The 22,283-nt window shown below is 39.5% G+C and overlaps 3 protein-coding genes and 1 pseudogene across 10 annotated transcripts; all 4 read right to left on the reverse strand.

Moving 5' to 3' along the window:
* Window positions 1-419: 419 nt before the first annotated feature.
* On the reverse strand, window positions 420-4,740 carry LOC103182910 (gamma-crystallin M2-like). 7 transcript variants are annotated; one of them, XM_042336206.1, is made up of 4 exons: window positions 4,688-4,740; window positions 4,359-4,591; window positions 4,238-4,252; window positions 3,443-3,710 (listed from the first exon to the last, which is right to left on the reverse strand). In XM_042336206.1, the coding sequence occupies exons 1-4, from the start codon at window positions 4,694-4,696 to the stop codon at window positions 3,443-3,445; spliced, it is 525 nt and encodes a 174-aa protein (XP_042192140.1). In that variant the 5' UTR covers window positions 4,697-4,740. The 7 variants fall into 7 exon arrangements, with proteins under 7 accessions (XP_042192139.1, XP_042192140.1, XP_007898291.1 ...); XM_042336205.1 differs by lacking the exons at window positions 4,238-4,252; window positions 4,688-4,740 and adding an exon at window positions 420-441 and having other exon boundaries at window positions 3,462-3,718; window positions 4,349-4,606; XM_007900100.2 differs by lacking the exon at window positions 4,238-4,252 and having other exon boundaries at window positions 3,443-3,718; window positions 4,349-4,591.
* Window positions 4,741-7,207: 2,467 nt separating this feature from the next.
* On the reverse strand, window positions 7,208-8,915 carry LOC103182952 (annotated as a pseudogene).
* A 2,541-nt stretch (window positions 8,916-11,456) lies between these two features.
* Window positions 11,457-14,179, reverse strand: LOC103182953 (gamma-crystallin M2-like). Of its 2 annotated transcripts, none has more exons than XM_042336198.1 (3): window positions 14,165-14,179; window positions 12,303-12,549; window positions 11,457-11,728 (listed from the first exon to the last, which is right to left on the reverse strand). In XM_042336198.1, the coding sequence occupies exons 1-3, from the start codon at window positions 14,177-14,179 to the stop codon at window positions 11,457-11,459; spliced, it is 534 nt and encodes a 177-aa protein (XP_042192132.1). The 2 variants fall into 2 exon arrangements, with proteins under 2 accessions (XP_042192132.1, XP_042192133.1); XM_042336199.1 differs by lacking the exon at window positions 14,165-14,179 and adding an exon at window positions 12,649-12,657.
* Window positions 14,180-15,857: 1,678 nt separating this feature from the next.
* On the reverse strand, window positions 15,858-18,291 carry LOC103182954 (gamma-crystallin M2-like). The gene is made up of 3 exons (XM_042336234.1): window positions 18,279-18,291; window positions 17,395-17,711; window positions 15,858-16,133 (listed from the first exon to the last, which is right to left on the reverse strand). The coding sequence occupies exons 1-3, from the start codon at window positions 18,289-18,291 to the stop codon at window positions 15,858-15,860; spliced, it is 606 nt and encodes a 201-aa protein (XP_042192168.1).
* Between the last annotated feature and the right edge of the window lie 3,992 nt (window positions 18,292-22,283).

Below are 22,283 nucleotides of genomic sequence, written 5' to 3' on the forward strand. Positions count from 1 at the left end.
TAGAGGGTTTACTGTGTCAGTGCACACTTTCTTAAGGTTAAGAAAACGCGAAACAGGTTTTGCTGAAACCTTCTGGGCTCTGGATTCCGAAAGGGTTCTGATGCATGAAGGTGAACACAATTAATTCAGTTTTCGATTTGAATTTCAAATAAAATTTTTGATATGTGAGTAACAGACACAGATACTAAACTGAGTCTCAGAACTCAATTTCCTCACGTCCCATTGTCTTTTGTGAACGACATCATGTTACAAAACAAACGCCATACTTTGTTGAACAAAGCCATACTTTGTTGAACAAAGCAGCAGGTGGGGTTCAAAGTGCGAACGGATGCATTTGGGGAGGAATCCATTTCAATCTGGATTTGTTCAGATGTCAGTAGGTGGGCAAATTCGAACCTCTGAACTGCTCGAATATAACGTTAAATGATATGATTAATTCTCCTCTGAGATGGAATCTCCCATGTATTTATATCAATTGCAGTTTCAGAGACTGTCTCTCTCTCTCTCTCTCTCTCTCTCTCTCACTCTTCACTTCTGCTGGGAATAATAAACCTTGCATTTGATATAACACCTTTTACGTCAAGAGGACATCTCAAAGCGCTTCACAGGATTTACTATAAATTGCAGTGACTGTGTATTTTGTAAGCAAATAATATCTGATGTGAAAGTTTTTTCTCAGAAGCAATCCTTTCTCCCTTGACATTGGACCCCATTTTAACACAGTGGATATTATGGAGCTGTCATGCTAGCCATTGTGTTTAATATGTGTTAGTGTATCGACTGTACAGAAGCAAAGCCTTTGCTCCTGCTGTAGGGAAGTTCTATGTGGGTATGTCCTAATAACATAAGTTGACTCCCTCTGCATTTGCATTGTTTGTAATTTACACTGGTGCTCTCACCCAAATGGTTGCAAGGATGGTGTGTGCTGCAAGTGAACATATCACCAATGGTGCAGGAAAGGGTTACTCTATTGAGATAGGCATTAAAGCATGTTGATTGTAGGCTGGTTTCAAAAGAATTCTTGCATTGGAAAACATGCTGAATGTAGAAGATCCGAGCAACGTGTGGGGCGGAACAGATAATTGTGGACAGATGAGTGATCAGAATCAAAGTCCATCATCTGTCCACCTGCAAAACTATTTGTCTCAGATGTATGTCTTTTGTGTGGACCCCGGTCAGTAACATGGAATTGAATCAAGAGCCAAGTCTACTTTTATGTGTTGAATGTTTGATAAAAATCTTCAGTGGTGTTTATTGAAAAATGGAAGTTTGAGACTTTAATACAAATTGTTATACTGTCTTAGTTGGTTGCACTTTAGCCTTTGGGTCAGAAAGTGTGGGTTCAAGCCCCCTATCGGGAATTGAGATTCAATAGTTTCAGCTGACAGCCCAGTGCAGTGCTGGGGAGAGCAGTGCTATGTCAGGTGTGCAAGTTGTTGCAATTACAACAACTACAGTAAATCGATTTTACGTGCTATATGAAGTGCAAGGGTTATTATTACACGTATAACCTCAAAATAATTGTTCCCTCATAACGCTTCCAGTAGATTACATTTTAAACAATGAAATAGCTTTAATTTACTCAGTTTAGTATTCATTTAAATAAACAGAACTCACATCCACCCTTCTGTACTCAAAAACATTCTTTGTGCTTTCATTTTCCCCTCTTTTCATTTACAAATAGACACATTACCTTGCAGTAAGTCCACAGTACATTTCTAGACCCTTGGCCAAGAAGAGCTACTAAATATGACAATATTAACAGTGCTTTTAAAATAAGCACTGTAATTTATACCTATGTGTCACCTTTAATGTAATTAAATTAGCATTTCAAGCGTTGTGCAACAATAAAATACCATTAAGGCTGATTTAAACTTGTCTCCTTGGGGCTATTTTTATCCCTATTCAGATATAAATAGTCTTCGGATTTCTGATCTATTGCCTTGTAAAATCACTTTCTCATTGAATTCAAGGGTGAATCCGATTGAAGCTTATCTCCTTGGGCTTATTTTTTCCACCATTCAGATATAAATAGTCTTTGGATTCCTGATCTATTACCTTGTAAATCACGTTCTCATTAATAATCCGTTCTGTTTTATTTTAAGTAATTTAACAATGCAATTTAGATTGAATGAAAACCTTAACCCAACTGTATAAAGAAGCATCATTATAGTTGTTCAAATATTAATCTTTACTTCACCAGGCACCTAGCACTTAAAAGGATACTGTGATCTTTATTGCTGACAGTATTATTCAATAGGACTGTCCTCTATACTGCTATATGGGAAGATACATTTTGTAGCTTGAGCCAAAGGAGGATTGTATGTGAATGTGTATTAAAGAGCAAGAACACCAGTACTGGAGTAAGACTATCAATGCTACTGATGTGGCCTTGATCTTGTGAGATCACTGGGCTCTTGCACTTTACCTGCTCCCATTTAACTATTCAGCAAAGTAAAGTAAATATTGTAAAAGATTCAATGCGGATTGAATGAACTTTTACACCCCAAAGTGACATCAGTGGGATTTTGTGTATATAGCACACATGTTGAACGCAGAGGAAATGATATCAGCGATGCTTCCTGCACATAACGCTCATGTTCACACTGCACAGTAAGTTACGTAAGAGATGACCGGATGACCAGGAAGGTGGTCATTTTCTGACTCAGGAAGATGGCTAGTAAGTTACTGGAAGCCACCTCCCATAGAGCACAGGGGCACCATATGCCCGTGCTATATGTAAACCAGCACTGCACCTTATAAAAAGTTGTTTTGTAGTAACGCTGATACTCCAATACTCCAGTTAGAGCGCTGCATTGTCAGAGTTGATGTCCTTTGGATGAAACATTAAACCAAGGTCCCGTCTGTTCAGGTGGACTTTAAAGATCCCACAACACTATTCAAAAAGATAAGGAAGTTTCTCCCAGTGTTTAGACCAACAATCCCCCGGATAAAATTGGTCACTTGCTCACTCCATAGCCGTTTGTGGGATATTATCATACCCAAATTAGCTGCTGTGTTTGCCTGCAAATACATAGTCACTAAACTCTACAGTAAAATTCCGTGAAGTGCTTTTAGATGTTTTGATGTTGTGGTGAGGCACTTCGCAAATGCAAGAATAATTATTACTATATTATATTATTTTAGAGCAATTTCAAATTTGAATACTTGCTTAAATGGTATGCATGGCACCATGGATACTTTACCTACTCTTCAGAGAAACGTTGATCCAGGGGTAAACCTAGCTGACAATATCCGTGCTTAACAGAATTCAAATGTATTTTGAAATAAGTATTAAAACTGCATGTGTGTCAACAATAAATATTTTGTGCACAAAGAATCTACTGCACAGAAATTTTGCAGGGAAGACATAAGACTGAATAAAATGAAGTTATATTTTTATTTGTGAATGTTGATGTCGCTCACAAGTTTCTGAGGCTGCTTAGAATTCTCGAACATGCCGGAAAGAGCCGATAGATGGGCAGGTTGCACCCCAGTCGCTGAATCGCCTGTACTCTCCGGGTCTCATGAAGTACTGGCGGCCTCTGTAGTTGGGCTGATCATACATGGTCCAGTAGCCATCCATCACGTTGCAGGAGTGGATGTCACGGTGGTGGAAACGGTCATAGACGGATGGGCAGTCATCCATGAATTCCATCATCTGTCCTCCAAAGTCAGGTCTCTCGTACAGCCTCATCTTGTAAGAGCTGCTGCTGGACTACAGTGTGGAGAAATATTTATTGGAAAGATATTAATATTTTGCTAGAAAACTGAAGAGCCCTCAGTTATATTAAAATATGCTGCAATTAGGAGACCCTTTTTACTTTGTACAGTGCTGGTTATTCATCACTATACAACATTCGGGGTCACATTTTCAATCAACATTATGGGTTTTCCTGTCAAATGTCTAACAGTGATCGACAGTTGCTCAGAAATAGATCACAGGATTCATGAGCCTTTGGATAGATAAGGGTTACATTGCACCACTTCACGTGGAATAATGGAAGAGAAAACACAGCAAGAGGAGCAGAAAATTATAGGCATATTCAAATGTAATTTTTTTGCACTTATTTCCACAGGAATTATTTAAGATAAATAGGATTATTGTGGCGCCTGTAATCTTAAGAATCTTTAATCCTCAGTGAGCTTTCTACAGTTGTATTTAACATTGGTTCAATGAAGCCAGGGTAAAGCCAACGCAAATGAAGCAAATTCAATCAAATTTAGGTTTTTAAGCTGAACAGGTTGAATAGTGCTTTTCTTCCCAAACCCTTACTGATTTTAAGATAAAAAAAGAGCTTAAGCACTGGTGCACTTCCACATTATCCAAGCAGCATTTTGTATTTACGTAGTTGTATGTACGGCATGATCTGATGCTGTCATTGTAGCCCATCCAGCGCTGGTAGTCAGGATACTCTCCCCTGGTCAGAACATACTGGTATCCCATGTAATTGGGTTTCTCATACAGAACCCAGAAGTCACTGTCAACGCGGATAGAGTTACAGCGGCTGAAGTGGGACTGCAGGTCCTCACAGTCGGCACTGCACTCATAGTGCTGTCCCTGGAAGTTCTTGTCCTCGTAAAAGATGATCTGGAAATATAACATTAACAATTTAAACAGTAGCAGTAATTATATATTGATCCTAACAGTCGTGAGGTTTTTCCAGTATTACAAAGAGAGACCTACCTTTCCCATTTTCAGCTTGGATCTCTGGAACTGTGTTCCCTGATAGCCATTACTGTGTTTTAATACATATACAGCAGAGTGCACTGCAGCAAAATACATTGTTATTACAATGAGATAAGTTTTGTGTCAGCACATCGCTCATGCGATTACTCTCTGTTGAAATTCCCTAACTAACCACTGTGCATTGTTAAGCTTTTGTGGTGAAAGCTTTTTAAAGAATCAGATCAAAGTGCACATTTACAGCAAATAACGATAGTCATCAAATTACAGAACAGATTTTAGACAGGAATACTTTGACATTCTGTGTTTAAGTGACAATTATTAACTTTCAAACGCTCCTGCAACTGCCTACAAATTGCATCATCACTCTACTTCACAGTAAACCACCCTCAACTCAGGTGTAAACCTTGGATTGTTCAGCACCTTGGAATGTTTTCCCGACATGAAAGGCAATATAAAAATGTAAATTTGTATTGTATTGTTTACTAATTGTCGAGTACTGTTCTGTCACTGTTTACCTCTAACTGCTAATAGTAATGTGAAAGTTCCATCTTATTGAAGAGCTTACCTTTACACCTCCCTCCCGCATCTCCCGTTTTCCCCTCGCTCTTTCCTCTTCCCCACTTCCACTCTTAATTCCTCCACCTCCACATACATGTATTGTTTGAAAATATATCCACCATAAATAAAACCATTTTGTTTCGATTAGATTTATTCACAAACTGGAAGCAAAAAAAAACCTTCGTACTACCATGGGTTTAGAAATGCACAATATGATCCAAGACACATTCAGTGACTGAATCACTCAGTGAATTGGGGCCTAACGACCATGCCTTAGGAATCAATGTCTGGCTCCTCAGTCGGGCAAGCTCAATACAATGCAATTTTCATTTATAAAGCATATTTTCACTCTGGAAGAATGTCTCAAAGCATTTTACACAGCTGGCTTGGCACCCAAGCTGGGAGGGGAAACTGAAGAGAGAGATGGACGGCTGAGGAGAAGATTAGTGAAAGTGCGGTTAAAGAAGTACATCCAGAGACGGGCTTTGATAATGGGATGAGTAGGCAGGGGCAGAGAGATTCCAGGTCCAGAATGCACATTGCAATTCTGCAACCTTCCCTGTTTGTGAGGGTTTTAACTGCGAAAATCCTGTTTGAGATTTTGTCCGTTGAGTAAAATTGGGTGAGGAATGCAACAAAACATGCAACTGTGAGGCCAATAATTTATTCTATTCATTAGTGTCTAGAAAGATAGAGGGGAATTTCTACTTGAGGTTTGCTCTATTTATGTAATGTTTCAGAGCATCCAGAAATCGGCAACTCGTTGAATTCAGTCTTAACTTTAAGGTGGGTTTTCTGTGGTTCTTCAAAGAATTTCCAGAAAGCTGGCTTCAATCCACTCAGTCACATTTACCTGCTATGTCCTCCTTTCAATTATTCATTTTTAGTTATTTAGATATTAGGTATTTATTTTGCTCTTGAAAGTTTTGATGGATTGTGCCTCAAACATGACACCAGACAGAACATTCTATATCCTAACAACCCTCAATGTGAAAACATTGTCCTAATCTCCCCCTTTGTTATATAATCCTTGCACTTGATATAGCACATCATCACATCTTCGAGACGTCTTAAAGCGCTTCACAGAATATGATGTAAAGTGAATTGACTGTATACTTTGTGGGCGAAACGTGACAGCCAATTGCGCACAGCAGTGTCCCACAAACAGTCGTGGATTGAGTGACCAAATTTTAATTTTTTTAAATCAATTTTTACCCTCCAAAGAAGAGATCCACCAATTGACTAACAATCAGGTTTCTACTTACTGCTAGATAAACAGAGGCGTGCGGAGTAACGAAACTTGCCCAATGTTTCACCCTGCTGGAAATCAAACCCAGGTCTCTCTCTTGTGAGGTGAGCTCTAACCATTAAATTGATGTTCTTTCATCATGGAAACATTGAAACAGTGGAGAAAAGATTTGATTTGAATTTGATCATAGCTGTAAAGAAAACCGACAAGCTACTAACTTTTTTCTAGGTAAAGTACAGACATTGGGAGCCAACTTGCAATGAGGTCTGAGGGAATTCCTTCATAAGGAAAGTGCTATTATATCATGCTGATGTGCACAGCATAATTCTGGAGCTAAGCAAATCTTCTTAGCATTTATATTTCATGCCCTGTTTGGTGATCTGCAATATTTTTGTTTGACTGAGATAACTTTGGTCACTCTGTGACCTCATGATCTCAATATTCTGGAACAAGGCTTTGCAAATGTCATAGTACTTTCTGGATTAGGTGAGCAGGGTGCGTCCCTCCAGGGATAGAGCATGCATTCCATTCCAGACACAGAGCAACACAGGGAAATGCCCATGTGAAAGTGGGATACGTAAGTGGAACTCTCAATCTGGCTTGGATCCACTTAAGGGTGGTGATGCAAATGAAAATGACCCATCAGAGATTAAACGAGAACAGATTTAAGCACAGTCAGTGAACATCTGAAGTTTTATTTTGTTCCAGGTTCAGGAACCTGCTGGTGCATTGAAAGAAAAGAAAGGTCATACTTAAAAAGCATTTTATTCGAAACAGTTTTCTGAGGGTGGGATTGACTGCTGGAATGTGACGGTTTACAGAAATATAAGAAAACGGAAGGAGCCAACATTGGGGGGCACTTGCACCCCACATGCTAAATTGCTTGAATTCCCCAGGTCTCATGAAATACTGTCGGCCTTCGTAATTGGACTGTTCGTAGAAGATCCAGTAACCATCCATCACATGGCAAGAGAGAATATCACGGTAAGGGAAATGGTCAGGGACAGATGGGCATCCATGAATTCCATTATCTGCCCTTCAAAGTCAGGCCTCTCGTAAATCCTCATCCTGTAGTTATCACCTTTGGACTATAATTTGGCAACATATTAGTGAGAAGAAATGGCTTTGTCCGAGGTATATAAATGAGTTAAACAAGAGATGATAAATGATTGACGACGCTTAGTGCTGGGCAGAGTGTTCAAACAGATATTTATTTTCCATCTGAGTATATTTTCCCATTCTTATTTTCGTGCATGACGTTAGCAGCCCGGACCTCTGGAAAAATGTGGGAGGGTTGCTCTTTCGAGGACCAGTGCAGTTGGCGCCATACACATGTAATTTGTTGTTGTTGTTTACTCGAGAAGTGGTGGCCCGATTTTTCTGAACCTGTTGTCTGCTTCTAAAAGCGAAAACTTTTAAAAACAGTACTGCACTGCTAGGAAAAGTAGAAAAAAAAAGTGACAGCAAGAGGAATATTCACATTGCATATACAAATCATTGAAATTACAGCACAGAAAGAGGCCATTCGGCCCATTGAGCATCAAGCTGCTTTACCTGAGCTGTATGCTCCAACCCCAATTCCCTGCTCATTCCACATTTCCTTAGATATTCTTATTCTTCAAACATTTATCCAATTCCCTTTTAACTGTTATTGCCTTACTTTCAACAAATACCTCTAACGAAACGTTCCTGGTTTTCTTAACACTGCGTGAAAATATTCCTTTTAACCTCCCTCTTAACTCTTCCAATAATAATCCAGTAATAACCCGTAATAATCTATGTCTATATATTTTTCCAGTTAAGCACCCAGTGGAAACAATCTTTCAATATTTATCATCTCAAACCATTTCTGGATTGTAAAATTTTCCAGTAGACATGTTCGCTAAAAGCACTAAAGTACGTAGTAATTTAAGCTTTCGACCTAATAATGGTAATAATAATAACTTTAAAGTTATCCCCGAAACTGCATGACTTTAAAGCAACTGTTTATTACGAAAAATGTCTAAAAAATCAGAAATGTACTGAATAGCGTTAAAAAACAGCAACAGTGCACATCGTTAGGTTTGAAAACTCACGTATCTGTGTGTGCGGCATGATCCAATGCTGTCATTGAAGCCCATCCAGCGCTGGTAGTCAGGATACTCTCCCCTGGTTAGAACGTACTGGTATCCCATGTAACTGGGTTTCTCATAGATGACCCAACAGCCACTGTCAACGCGGATGGAGTTACAGCGGCTGAAGTAAGACTGCAGGTCGGCACAGTCAGCACTGCACTCATAGCGTCGACCCTGGAAGTTCCTGTCCTCGTAAAAGATGATCTGAAAATAAAAGTTATTTTACCAAGTTAAAAATAAAGCCAAATTGAAAAATAATTACAAAAGAGACTAAGCAAATTAAATGTCAGGTTACCTTTCCCATTCTGATACTAAGGAGATGGCTTCACTAAATACACCATGAGTTTGAGATTGGTGCTTTTTATATATCCCTAAAACCTCTACAGTGGTGATAACGTTTGTTATTTTAATGACCCAACAAATAGCTCTAGTGCTTTTGCTATGAGCTTTGTAGAGATCATCTGACTAAAGGTTTTCAATCTGCTGGTTCTTTCTGTATCTTTCTTGTTTGTAATGTACCCAGTGTTTTTTAGTACGCAAAATGACACAACAGTAAATCCAAATAGTTACCAGTATAAAATATCATAAAGTCATTTTAGATGACTCAAGTTTTACATTGGAGTGACTGAGCCCGTAAACCTGTAGTTTCAACTATGATCAAAAAATCCCCTCTGATAAAATTGGTCATTCACCTCATCACTGTTTGTGGGACATTGATGTGTGCAAATTGGTGGCGACATTTCGCTACAAAATACACACAGTGACAGAATCCTAGAATCCTAGAAATTTACCCCACTGGAGGAAGTCATTCCACCCATCGGGTCTGCATTGGCTCTCGGACCAAGGTTCATTCAATCCCACCGCCATGCCTTATCTGCATATCCCTTCAAGCCCTAGACATTGTCCCAACATAAAAAGCGCTATATAAATGCAAGTTGTTGTTTTCTTGAGGATGAGATTGAGCTGTTGCAGAACATGAGCGAGAATCTGAAAATTGTCGTCAACGTAGAATTGTTCCAACTCTGAACAAACAGAAAGATGTTGACAATACTTGAGGTTGTTACGGTGTGGGAAGATCATAATTATTTCTTTATAAATTTTGTATTGATCAAGAGAATCCAGTGTGAGGGAAAGAGTAGAACCAGTCACACTTCAACCTGCTTAATCTTATATTGCAGGAACGCATGATGAAAGTTATACTGACCTTTTTTTTGGTCCTTATAAGTGAGTTGTCTTATTAATGAGTTTGGAATTGGGTCATCAATTGGGTTAATAATCTGCTTCTGCATCTACATTGATCGTTCCTCTTGCCGTTTTCAGAAGGACACAAGCAAGATTGGTTCGGATGGAGAAGGCCCGTCAGCTCATCTGAGCACATCCTTTCAGAATACCCACCCTATTGTCTTCTCATCACAGCATCAAGATGCTTTTTACATGAGTTCTATGCCCTGGCCTCAACCACCTTTCCTGGCAATCTGATCCAGTTGTTGACTCAATGATAATTTTAGGCTTGGGGAGAGCTTAGTTGGGCAAGCAGTGAGAACCTTCCCAGTGGTGGTGGTGAGAAAAGGATTTAATAAATTAAACTCCAGCCTTACCTCAATGCACACTATGGAGTCCAGTGCCTTGGGATGTCCTCCCGACATGAAAGGCGCTCTATAAATGCAATCTTGTTGTTGTTGTTGTTGTTCCTTAAGCTTTGGCTTTTGTTCAACCTGAAGTTAAACTCAAGCAGGGTAATTTATTTTGGGAGAGAGTCCATCCCAGACCAATGGAAACCATATACTGTATATGCATAAATGTGAAGAGGATCTGTTGCATAGCAATGTACAGAATAAAGTACATTATATGAGTCCAGCTTCACCCACCCTTCCTTACAACTTGTTATATCATTAATCACCCTGGGTAAAGAAAGAAATCCTGGTATCTGTCTTGAAAATGCCCTCTGCAACTCTAAACCTTGTTCTACTGGTTTAGTGCATCCTAAATTATTGTTCTAGGTTTAATTTTTCTACTTCATTTCAAATTTTACGCACCTTTATAAGGTCCCCTCTTACATGGTGTTTCAATACTGAAGAGCCCTACCTTATCTGATTTTGCCATTTTTCTTAATGAAATGAAGATTGAAGATTTTGTAAAATATGGGTTGACGTCTTTGTGCAGATTATCTGTGGAATAACACACTTTCATCTCCTTCAAAGATGGCAGAGTATTAATTGAAAGAGTATTGATTGATTGAGCAAATTGACTGCCGTATTTGGCTTAACATAAGAAATCACAACATTTTACAGTATATCTTGTGCCCTGCTTTCAGACATTATCCTGATGAGAAAGGCACAATATCAAATACAAAGATTGTTATTATTTAAAACCAGCAGACAGTCCCATGTCCCAATATAAACGTAAATCAATAAAATATTAAATAGCTCAAAAAGAGTTCAAATAATTAACCTTTTTTTACTTTGATACTTTTGATACTTTTTTTATGCATATTAGGTTTGTCGTATCTCTTTGCAAATCCTTCACTTTTACTGATTCACGTTTATATTGAGACATGGAACTTTACTGCCAAGTAAAGTGATAGAAGCAGAGTCCATTGTGGGTTTCAAGAGGGAAATAAAAAGATACATGACAGATGAAGGCTCAAAGGAGTATGGGGATAGGAAGGGACAGCTTGTTCTGAGACTTGATGGACCAAATAGCCTTGTTACACGCTGTACATTTTATGATTCTATATTATTTAGTAAGAGAAAGAGAAAGTAACACAGATTTATATTTTCAAAGCAGTTTATTGGCAATCATTTTTGATCCATAGACTTCACAGGAGAAAGATGCCTGAAGTTGCTTAGAGATTATCCATGACACGACGGAAGGAGCCCACACTGGGTACAATTGCTCCCCAGTCGCTGAATCGCCTGTACTCTCCGGGTCTCATGAAGTACTGGCGGCCTCTGTAGTTGGGCTGATCATACATGGTCCAGTAGCCATCCATCACATTGCAGGAGTGGATGTCACGGTAGCGGAAACGGTCATAGACGGATGGACAGTCATCCATGAATTCCATCATCTGTCCTCCAAAGTCAGGTCTCTCGTACACCCTCATCTTATGGGAGCTATCTCTGGGCTGTAATTTGGCAGGACATCAATCAGTAAGGAGAAATGGGTGAGGAGCAAAATTGAGACAAATACATTCTTACACATCATAAATTCATGCATTCAACACTTGACAATTGAAAATCATATTTGTGAGTAGATTCTTATGCATGACATTAGGGGCCAAAAACAGCAGGAGCAATGTGAGGTGAGATAGAAAATGCTCATTCAAAATTCCATGCTGTTACCCTTCGCACAGTCTGTCTGCAATGAAGAGATGAAAGTGTCTGAACTGAGCTGTTTCTAAACACAAGCCTTTTAATAGCACAGCTGCACTTGCAGCAAACATCAACAAGATCCTGGCATGTGAGGGTACAAGCAATCATTCAGTCAATTGAACTGGCATCCAGGTCGATTTACTGAATGTTTCCTTGAGCCCCATATATCAGGTTTTCTATTTCGGAATTGGTTTATGGCAATAGTTATAAATAGCAACAAAGAATCGCGCAAACATATATCTCTTCAGTCTACCTAACACTACTGGGACAAGTGTTAAACATTAACAGGAAAGCAGGCAATGACTATTTGGTATGAGAACTTACATATCTGTACACGCGGCATGATCTGATGCTGTCATTATATCCCATCCAGCGCTGGTAGTCAGGATACTCTCCCTTGGTCAGAACATACTGGTATCCCTTGTAACTGGGTTTCTCATAGATAACCCAGCAGTCACTGTCAACGCGGATGGAGTTACAACGGCTGAAGTAAGACTGCAGGTCGGCACAGTCAGAGCTGCACTCATAGTGCCGTCCCTGGAAGTTCCTGTCCTCATAAAAGATGATCTGAAAGAAACAGGTGCTTATTTAGAAAAAAAATGAAAGCCACAAAATGAATGAATATGACGCATCTGTAAAACTGTCTAAGTTTAACAGTAAGGTTACCTTGCCCATTTTGTACATCAGTGAGTATACTCTGATGGCTGATACTCTGATTGATGGCTTTTTATATCTATCATTGAAACCACTGCAGCAATGATACCTTTTGTTATTTTAATGACCAAAATAAAAAGCTCTGTTTCATTCTCCTGCAACTTTTGTTAAAACAATCTGACTAAAGGATTTTAAACTGCTGGTCGTTTCTGTTGCTATGTTTGCAACAGGCACCGTGACAGCCGTTTGCAGTGTAAGAGAGCAACTAAATCATACAAGCTGCTGAAAATATAATCAAATTTGAATCTCTTGCACACACAGATACAAGTGGATTTAAGGGTGCAAGAGAACAACATTTGCTCTAGATGTTACAGACCCTCTCACCAAGTGTTTGGCAAGATCTGATTCTTATTAGACCACATCCAACGTCTGTTTGACAAATTTAGTGTCTTTATCTCATATTTTGTTCTGACATTTCGCAAGGTGTTTCATTCTTCAACTCCAATAGTAGTCTGCCACTTAAAGTGTCTATTGTCATTTCTTAAGCTACTTTGTATTCCTTCAGAGAATCTGTGCATTTGATGTAGCACCAAGAACAACTCAAGGTGCGTCACACAGTTTCTTTACAGTGCAGTGACTGTACCAGTAGGCAAATGCAGCAGCCAATTTGCTCACAGCGTGTCTCACAAACAGCCACAAAGTGAATAAACATTTTTTTATCTGGAGGACTGATAGGCAGGACAAAGGGAGAGACTTGCCTCTCTTTTCATATAGTGCCATGAGATATTTAACATGTGCCTGTATTAATCTCTAACAATGCAGTCCCAGCACATCTATTGTTTGTCATTTTTATCCTTTTGGGTCATTGGTGACCAAATGTATCTGATTGTATTACCTTTGTTCAAGTGAAGGTCCAAGAGAGTATCAATGCAGAGTTTTCCCTAAGAAGGTTTAACAGGTGGAGATGGAATCTATGATTGCATACATCTCAAAGTGCTTCACAAGATTTGTTGTAAAATGACAGTATATTTTGTACGCAAATACAATAGCTAATTTGGCATACAGCAATGTCCATGAAATTAAAGGACCAATTTTATCTGGGGGATTGTTGACCAGGAGCTTGGGAGAAATCCGTTCCTCTTTTTGAATAGTGCCATAGTGCCATTGTGTCTATACTGTCCACCTGAACAGGTAGATGGGAACCTTGGTTTAACATCCACAGGACTTTGCCTCCGGCAATGTTGATCTCCCCCCAGCACTGGATTAAACTGTCAATCTAGACTGTGACTTCAAAGTTCCTAGTGTGGGAGCTTGAACCCAGATCTGACTCAGAGGCAAGAGTACTCCCTTCCAAGCCAGGCTGACACCGGTTTCACATTTCCTAACAATAAATTGCATTATACTTTGTTTTGAATCAACTAGAAGTGATATTGATTCTACCTGCTTCCTCAGTAACTTGTAAAAAGGTATTTCAAATCTGTTGTCATTGAAAGCATCTGGGCTATACTTTAATGTTAGCAACTTCGGCAGATCTGGTAGCCATACTAATAGCATTTGCTTCACAAAAAGCTTGAGTACATTGTGTATCGTGTGAATGTATTTGTATTTGTTCGAACTTGTCTCCAAATAGGATTTGCAGTGAAGTGATTTGCACACAGGAGGCACAGGAGAACTGAATAGAAATAAATACTGTTTGAAATGTAGGCTGAAATCTCAGAGAATGCAAGGTGGGAGGAGGAGGTGAGCTTAATATTATTCATGAGTGGAATTTTAAGACCTAGAATCTGCTTTGATGGAGCTCAGTGCACTCAATAAAGACCAGGAGCAGAGTGAATCTGGAACTATCTGGTCGATCACTCTGTCAACTGGTTAGCTACCGGTCAAGTAGCTACTTAGTTAACTATTGGTCAAGTAGCTAACTGTGTTATTCATACAGAGTTGTGATTTTTACCATTTTCAGGGTTTTTTATATATTGTGAAAGAAGGTAAAGGACGTGCTTGCCAGGATTCATTTGATCTGTGAGATCTGTGGAGTTCTGTAGCTCAGTGGTTAGAGCACTCGCTTTGCAAGCGAGAGACATGGGTTCGATTCCCAGCAGAGCGAAACCTTGGGCAAGTTTCCTTACTCCACACACCTGATAATAATCCCTCAACAAGAAAAACAGTAATAAATTGGTCACTTCAATCCACGGCTGTTTGTGGGACCCTGCTGTGCACAATTGGCTGCCGCAATCCGCCAACAAATATACAGTCAATTCACTTTGCAGTATATTCTGTGAGGCACATTGAGATGTCTAGAAGATGTGAAAAGCGCTATATCAAATGCAAGGATTATTATTATATTATTATGTTCAGTGCGAGGAGACTGAACTGTTCATAAGGAAGACGAACAGTGAACAGTGAAACCTCCTTCAATTCGTCTGCTGTGGATCATTGGTTTATTCCGCAAAGTTCACCCACAAAATTCACTTGCCCCAATAACATTTGAAGAATTAGAAAGAGTTAAAAACTTCTGACTAGAAAGATCCAAATACAGTTTCTTGTTCCGGTCTGTACTTAGTGGACTGATCTCCACCATCGCAGGTTCTTGGTGCTAAAATCCCGCTCCTGAATACTATTAAGCTCACCCCTTCTGCCCCCTCCTTGCCGCTGGAGGATGTACATACCACATTGAAAAATTAAGAGTTACAGAATTGTTAGAACTTCTGTTTTTTGTAAAGTTTACTTGTGAATTCAGAAGCATGTTATGACTGTGAAGATTGCTTTAATTGCATCTTATGACTTACATGTTACACAAAGGTGGAAATGTTGACTCCTTCAAACACAGATTAGATAGTTTTCTTTTAGGAAATAACCTTATGGGATATAGAACATAGGTAGTTTGGGACATATGTGCATGCGACCGCCAGGAAGGTGTAAGGTGTAAGGTGAACTAGATGGTCTTTTTCTCATCCAGCATTTCTTATGTGCTTATGTCATATTCGTAAGTGCTTATTTCAGAATTCAAACACCTTTGCTGGCTGAAAGGTCAAGGCATTTTAAGCCGACCCTTCTGTTTTTTTATGAATAATCGCAGGTGGGAGCAAGTAAAATCCATGTTGTAGGGCATTTCTAAACTGCATGGACACCAACGGATTAAAAAAGTGAGGAGTGTAAAATGCATTGATAAGTTTCAAGCTTTTATTAGGTTGGTGTTATGAGGAAAAAAGCGATTTGGAATTTTAAAAGTCCTTCATACGCCTCATGGAGCCAACAATGGGGCAGCTTGCTCCCCAATCGCTGAATCGCCTGTACTGTCCAGGCCTCAGGAAGTACTGTCTTCCCATGTAGTTAGGATGTTCATAGAAGGTCCAGTAGCCATTCATCACATTGCAGGAGTGGATGTTACGGTAGTGGAACTGATCATACATGGAAGGGCAGTTATCCATGAATTCCATCATCTGTCCTCCGAAGTTAGGTCTCTCGTACACTCTCATCCTATAGGAATCACCTTGGAACTGTAATAAACACAGAAAATGAACACAGAATAAGTATGCATGGATACAGTTAATTTGGCAAAAATTTGCTTTTATATAGTACCCTTCACCTAGAGTGAAGTTTTGGGGCATTTTACAGAGACGATGCCGGGTAACGATGAGATTTTTTTGGTACGCCGAATGTTTGACTCATCACCGTGCTTTAGAGTATCCAAACCCAACTGAGAGTTCCAGGCATCCAAACTATACATGGAAATTCCAAAGATGTTGTTGACTGGAACGCGCACTTTCCCTGGAGCAACACATCCCACAAGGCTTGCCATTAAGAGCACTGCCTGGGAAGCTTTCCCGCTGCTTATCCAACTAGAACCATCCTACACGGAGGGCTTTGGCTTGCAGGTTAATGAGTACTGAATGGGAAGAGTTCCTGCCCTCAATCTGATCTGCCCTTGCAAGCTGATGAGCCAGGTTGGCTGGGCAGTGTCCTGGATTACTGCGGATCCAGCTGACACAGGAACTGGATCACTGAGACCATTACCGAGAGTGGGCTCGATTCTGACAATCCGTTGTCAAACATGTCACCATGGAAGGGGTTTGCCTCCAAGGAAAGCCCACTTACCTCCCCCGCCCCCCCAAGAAGGATAGTCACTACTTGGTTATTTGACATCCAACAAACACGGGTTTCAGCCGTCCTGCGAGCTTTCTGGTGGGCAACACAACTTAGCATGAAAAAGTTAGTGGGACCGAGGAGGATAGCTTCCATTTTGTCTCTATTCAGATGAACAAGGTTGAAGCTCGTCCAAGATTTGATGCTGGACAAGCAGGCAGTCAGAACATCAGTGGATCTAGAATCAAGGGTAAATATGGAGAAGTTGAATTGGGTGACATCCGCATACATGTGGAAAGGAACCCAATATTTGCGGATGATGTTGCCGAAGTGGGAGCATGTAGGCGCGGAACAGAAGTAGACTGAAGATTTATACAGAAACAAGCTACTAGCATAAGCAAAACAAGAGACCAGTGAGAAACAATCAACTATATTTAAGCAAGTAACTTATTTCGTTCGCTTTGAAAAATGTTTACTCCACGCTGCTGCACTAACTCAGGGAGATAACTTAAGCAGAAAAATCCTTGTGATTAACAGTCATCCCTACGTACGATTCAGAACTAATTCATTTTGATGCATTTAAGTATTACATTTCTAAATTTAGTTGACGATGCAACTATCCACAGTGAAGTGTCAGTAAAAGTGACAGAGCAGCATGTACTAATGAGAACTTACACCTCCATGCATGCGACATGAACCGATGAAACTATTTGAGCCCATCCAGTGATGGTAGTCAGGATACTCTCCCTTGGTCAGAACATACTGATATCCCATGTAATTGGGTCTCTCATACAGCACCCAGCAGCCGCTTTGGACGCGGATGGAGTTACAATGGCGAAAGTACGAGTGGAGATTTGGGCAGTCGAAGCTACACTCATAGTGACGTCCCAGGAAATTTCTCTCCTCGTAAAAGGCAATCTGAAAGAGAGAGATTTTAAATAGAGCAAAAGAAGCACCATTGAGGGAATTGAGGAATTTTAGCCCCAAAATATCTAAAATTGAAGCTTACTGTTCCCATGTTTGAAGTGGATCTAAAGGTTGTGTCTCGTGGAACCTGTCATGATTTGCAGACTGTTGGCTCTATATATTTCCACGGAAACTTGCAGAGTAGTGACAACTTTTGTTATTTTAATGACTTGACAGGCTCAACATTGGTGGCACACAAATGGAACAATTACCTGTGGAACAAAACTTAAATGCAATTTACACTTTTGACAAAAGACAACAGCACCTCCCAGAGGTTTTACCAACAAACAGCATGATCCTTCCAATGTAGAAGCATCCTATAGCTCAGCAGCAAATGCCTCACAGCGACAGTAAACTGAATGCACAGCATTGTCACACAAAATTGATAGAAAAATCCATTATTTATTTCCTATCGTTGGCTCTTCCACATTTGTACAGAAGCAAATAAAGATTTCTTCTGTCCTGAATGTTTGGAAACAAATAATGGAAAGAAATGCTTGTTGTCTATTAGTGTATTTTTCATTTGTTGGAAAATATTGTGTGTCAAAGCCATCTAAACCTGATGTGGAAAAAGCTTATATTTAAACACTTACCTTTAAACACCATCTAAATGTATGACAATCTTCCTCATGTATTCTTTTCTCTTCCATGCTACCCAGAAGGCTTTAGAAGTAGTTTTGGAAAATAGATAGGTCATGGGAATAATAATAGTCATTGCATTTGATATAGCGCCTTATCATGTCATTGATATGACTCAAAGCACTTCACAGAATATACTGTAACGTGAACTGGCTGCATATTTTGTGGGCGAAACACGGCAGCTAATTGCACAAACAGTCGTGGATTGAGTGACCAAATTATTATTATTTTTTTGGAGAGCTTATTACCCTCGGAAAGGGATCGACCAATCGACTCACAACTGGATTCCTACTTAATCTAGATAAACAGAGGCATGTGAAGAAAGGAAACTTACCAAAGGTTTCACTCTGCCCGGGAAACAAGCCCGGGTCCTCTCGCTTGCAAGGCGGGTGCTCAAAACAATATGCTTCAGGACTCCATGGGAAGTAATCTGGCTCAGTTAGAAGCACTCATGCCTCTGAATCAGAGATTGTGGCTTTAAGTCCCACATCAGGACTTGGAACTCATACCATGTAGCTGACACTCCATTACAGTGCTGTGGTGTGCTGCTTTATTAGAGGTGCTGTCCTTCGAATGAGATCTTCCGTTTGTCTGTTCAGACACTTGAGATCTCATAGCACTATTTGAAAAGAGAAGAATGTTTCTCTTCATGTTGTGGCCAACAACAATCAATTAAAACTGATGATTCACTTTATGGCTATCCGTGGGACTTAGCTGTGCTTGGCTACCATGTTTTCCCACAGGCACACAAGGTGTTTCCTGTGAAGTGCTTTGAGACATCCTTCTGATGCGAAGGGCGCTATAGCAAATGTAAAGGTTATTATTATATTAAGGGATATGGGGAAAAGGCACGGAAATGGGATTGGAAGATGTGCCAAGATAAAATAAGATGATGGAACAGACTCGATGGGTTGAATGCTCTCCCATTGCTATTCATGAATAAAAAGGCTCTGCTGTTTATTCAGGTTGTCCCTTCCACAAGCCATGTACATTGAATTCTACCCATTAATATCTTGTTAATACAACCTGTTCTCCAAAAGTAATCCTGCAAAAAGCTTGCGTATGTATCCTGACATTTCCATCAGTCAACATTCCCTAATTTCACCCATCTCTCTGGCCACTGCAGCACATAAACTAATATTCACACTCATCTCATGGTTGTTTGTGTAACTTTCATGATGCAAATAGCTGCTGTAACTGACAGTCATTACTTGTGATCAGCTTTGGGATATTTTACAGGAATCTTTGCATTTGAAAAAGTGTCTCACATGTCACTGAAATACATCAAAGTGCTTCACATGATGTGAGATATCGCTATCAATGCACACGTTCTTAAGAAATGCAGCAAACGTTTCTTCAGCCATTACAAGAAATGTTATAACTGGAAATTCCCCCTGAGTGTTATGTTGCAAATTCGTTTTTAAATTGTGTCAGGTAATTCAATGATGTTGACAAAGTTCATAGAGGGTTAAACTCTAGCAGTCCCCCAGCACACACTCTGAGGTCCCTTAATCTAGGTATTTGCCAATTTCCACCTAAAATCAACAACAGCAACAACAACAATTACATTTGTATAGCGTCTTTCACGTCTACCAGAAAAATTATTTGCACTAGTTGTATTTTATAAAGCAAATCATTCCCGAACTCATAACATCGCTGCCGCATTTACTGGCCGAATTGAAATACACATGCGCAGTATTCCATTTGAAACAAGCACGTGAAACAAAGTCTTGATCCGTTTATCGGTTGCATTGAAGTACGCCAACACAATGTAGTTTATTGATTATTTTACACAATTTGTGCAAGTTTGCCTGTAACTCATACTTCACATAAGTCATATTAAATCTTCCGGTCCTGACTGATATGACTTATGTGAGTTTTACTGTAATCAAGTCTCTCATATAACAGCCAGCAAGATGAAGTTGCAGGGACTGAGGTAAGATCATGTGTCAGGGGAACCAGCAGTTCGCTAAAGCGCTCTGGAACACTCCCCTGTGTGAGGGGCACTATATAAATGCAAGTTGTTCTTGTTGCTGAACTTGAAAGTCCCAAATCCTTGTAACAGCTGAGATTGGGGGAAAAATGTTATAACTTAAAAGCTGTTATTTCAATGTAACCAGTAAAAATATTAATGCCTCGCTTTTCCATTTTAAAAGTTAATGATGTAGTTCAGTGAACATCCAGTGAATTCATGTTTCACATAAAGCCTCCAGTTGACTGGCAACCTTCATGTTACCTCGGTTGGGTCCTTTGTGCAAGTCAACTGGCCCTAAGCCTTTAAGCTGTTGGTACTTTTTGATGATGCTTGCAGCTCATATATAATGTAGAGAGACAATTCTAACTGAATCTAAACAGATGACTTGCCTACTATGGATTACTGTGATCTCCAGGGACAATGTGCTTGTGAGATATCTACCTTATGAAAAGCTTTCACTGAGCCAACAGAATATCAGTCATCCCTATTTTTTGCAATGTGCCACCATTGAGTTTTTCCACACTGGTATACCACAGGTTACACCGCAGAGAGAAGCTCCCATTATCCTGATCCAAAAATGTATCAGAACCGCCAAAATAATGCTTCGCATTGTTACATATAGTGCTATACTGGAGTAAGGCAATGTTACTCCAGTGGTAGAGACTCATCAATTGTGAAATTAAATATAGTAAAAATCGCCTGTATAATAATAATATAATAATAATAAGAAGAAGAAGAATCCTTGCATTTGACATAGCACCTTATCACATAATTAAGATATTTCAAAGTGCTTCAAAGAATATGTTGTAAAGTGGATTAACTGTGTATTTTATGGGCAAAACATGTTAGGTTTGCTCTGAATTGTACTATCACATTATCTCCTCTATGTATTCAATTCACCTACAAAATGCACAGTCACTACACTGTATAGTAACTCCAGTGTGGCACTTTGAGACTTCCTATCAATGTGAATAATCATAAGAATATAATCCTTGCATTTTTAATTTGTGCATTTGATACAGTGCCTTATCACATCAGAAGGTCATCTCAAAGGAATTCCTGTGAAATGCAGTGATTATGTAGGCAAATGTGGCAGCACAATTGTGCACATGAGTGTCCCATAAGCAGCCATGAAATTGTTGGCAAGACACCAGGAGAAAATACTTTTCGAATAGTGCCATGGGATCGTTAAGTTTTATGTCTTATCTGAAGGACGGCATCTCCAACCGTGCAATACCCCTTACCACTGAGTCAAGCTAACACATAATAATAATTCCTGCATTTTATATAGCGTCTTTAAAGTTGAAAACATGTCTCAAAGCAATTCATAGGATTCACTGTAAAGTGTTCTTCCTCTATTTTTGCAAAATGTTATATCAAATACAATTATTTTATTTATCTTGCTTCAATCAGGAATGTGCAAATATTATACTATTTAGTGGACTTACAGAGTTGTATCCGTGGCACAATCTGATGTTGTCATTGTAGCCCATCCAGCGCTGACAGTCAGGATACTCTCTCATGTTCAGAATGTACTGATATCCCATATAATTGGGTCTCTTGTACAAAATCCCGTAGTCGCTGCGAATGTGGATGGAGTTACAGTGGCTGAAGTAAGACTGCAGGTCTTCACAGTCAGTGATGCACTCATAGTGCCAACCCTGGAAGTTCCTGTACTGGTAAAAGATGATCTCAGTGGCACAAGTTTAATAAATTAACAAAATACTAAATTATTTTCGATAGTATTGGTGAAGCTCTAAATATTTGATGTGATAGAAACCCTATTGCCTAAGATCATGTCCTCTTGTCTGAGAGAATGAAGAATCTGAGATTGACAGAACCTGTGGCTTTTTATACACATTGTACAACCTTTATTAGTTAAACGAGTGCACAAAATAGACCAAGCAAGCGTTGCAAGTGTAACAGATATGCATTCAAAAAGTCACTTTGTCCTTTCCTCTCCTTTGTATCTTTCACAATCATA

This window comes from Callorhinchus milii, unplaced genomic scaffold, assembly GCF_018977255.1.
Source record: "Callorhinchus milii isolate IMCB2004 unplaced genomic scaffold, IMCB_Cmil_1.0 Scaffold6, whole genome shotgun sequence".
Taxonomy (NCBI): domain Eukaryota; kingdom Metazoa; phylum Chordata; class Chondrichthyes; order Chimaeriformes; family Callorhinchidae; genus Callorhinchus; species Callorhinchus milii.

Bases quoted from the DNA above. Each gene is read 5' to 3' on its own strand.
- LOC103182954 (XM_042336234.1), bottom strand. The intron at 16,134-17,394 runs GTAAGTTCTCAT...TGTTTATTACAG, and splicing joins CATGTCGCATGCATGGAGGT to TTCCAAGGTGATTCCTATAG.
- LOC103182953 (XM_042336198.1), bottom strand. The intron at 11,729-12,302 runs GTTCTCATACCA...TACAGCCCAGAG, and splicing joins CCGCGTGTACAGATATGTAA to ATAGCTCCCATAAGATGAGG.
- LOC103182910 (XM_042336202.1), bottom strand. The intron at 3,714-4,307 runs GTGCTTAAGCTC...ACTGTAGTCCAG, and splicing joins GATAATGTGGAAGTGCACCA to CAGCAGCTCTTACAAGATGA.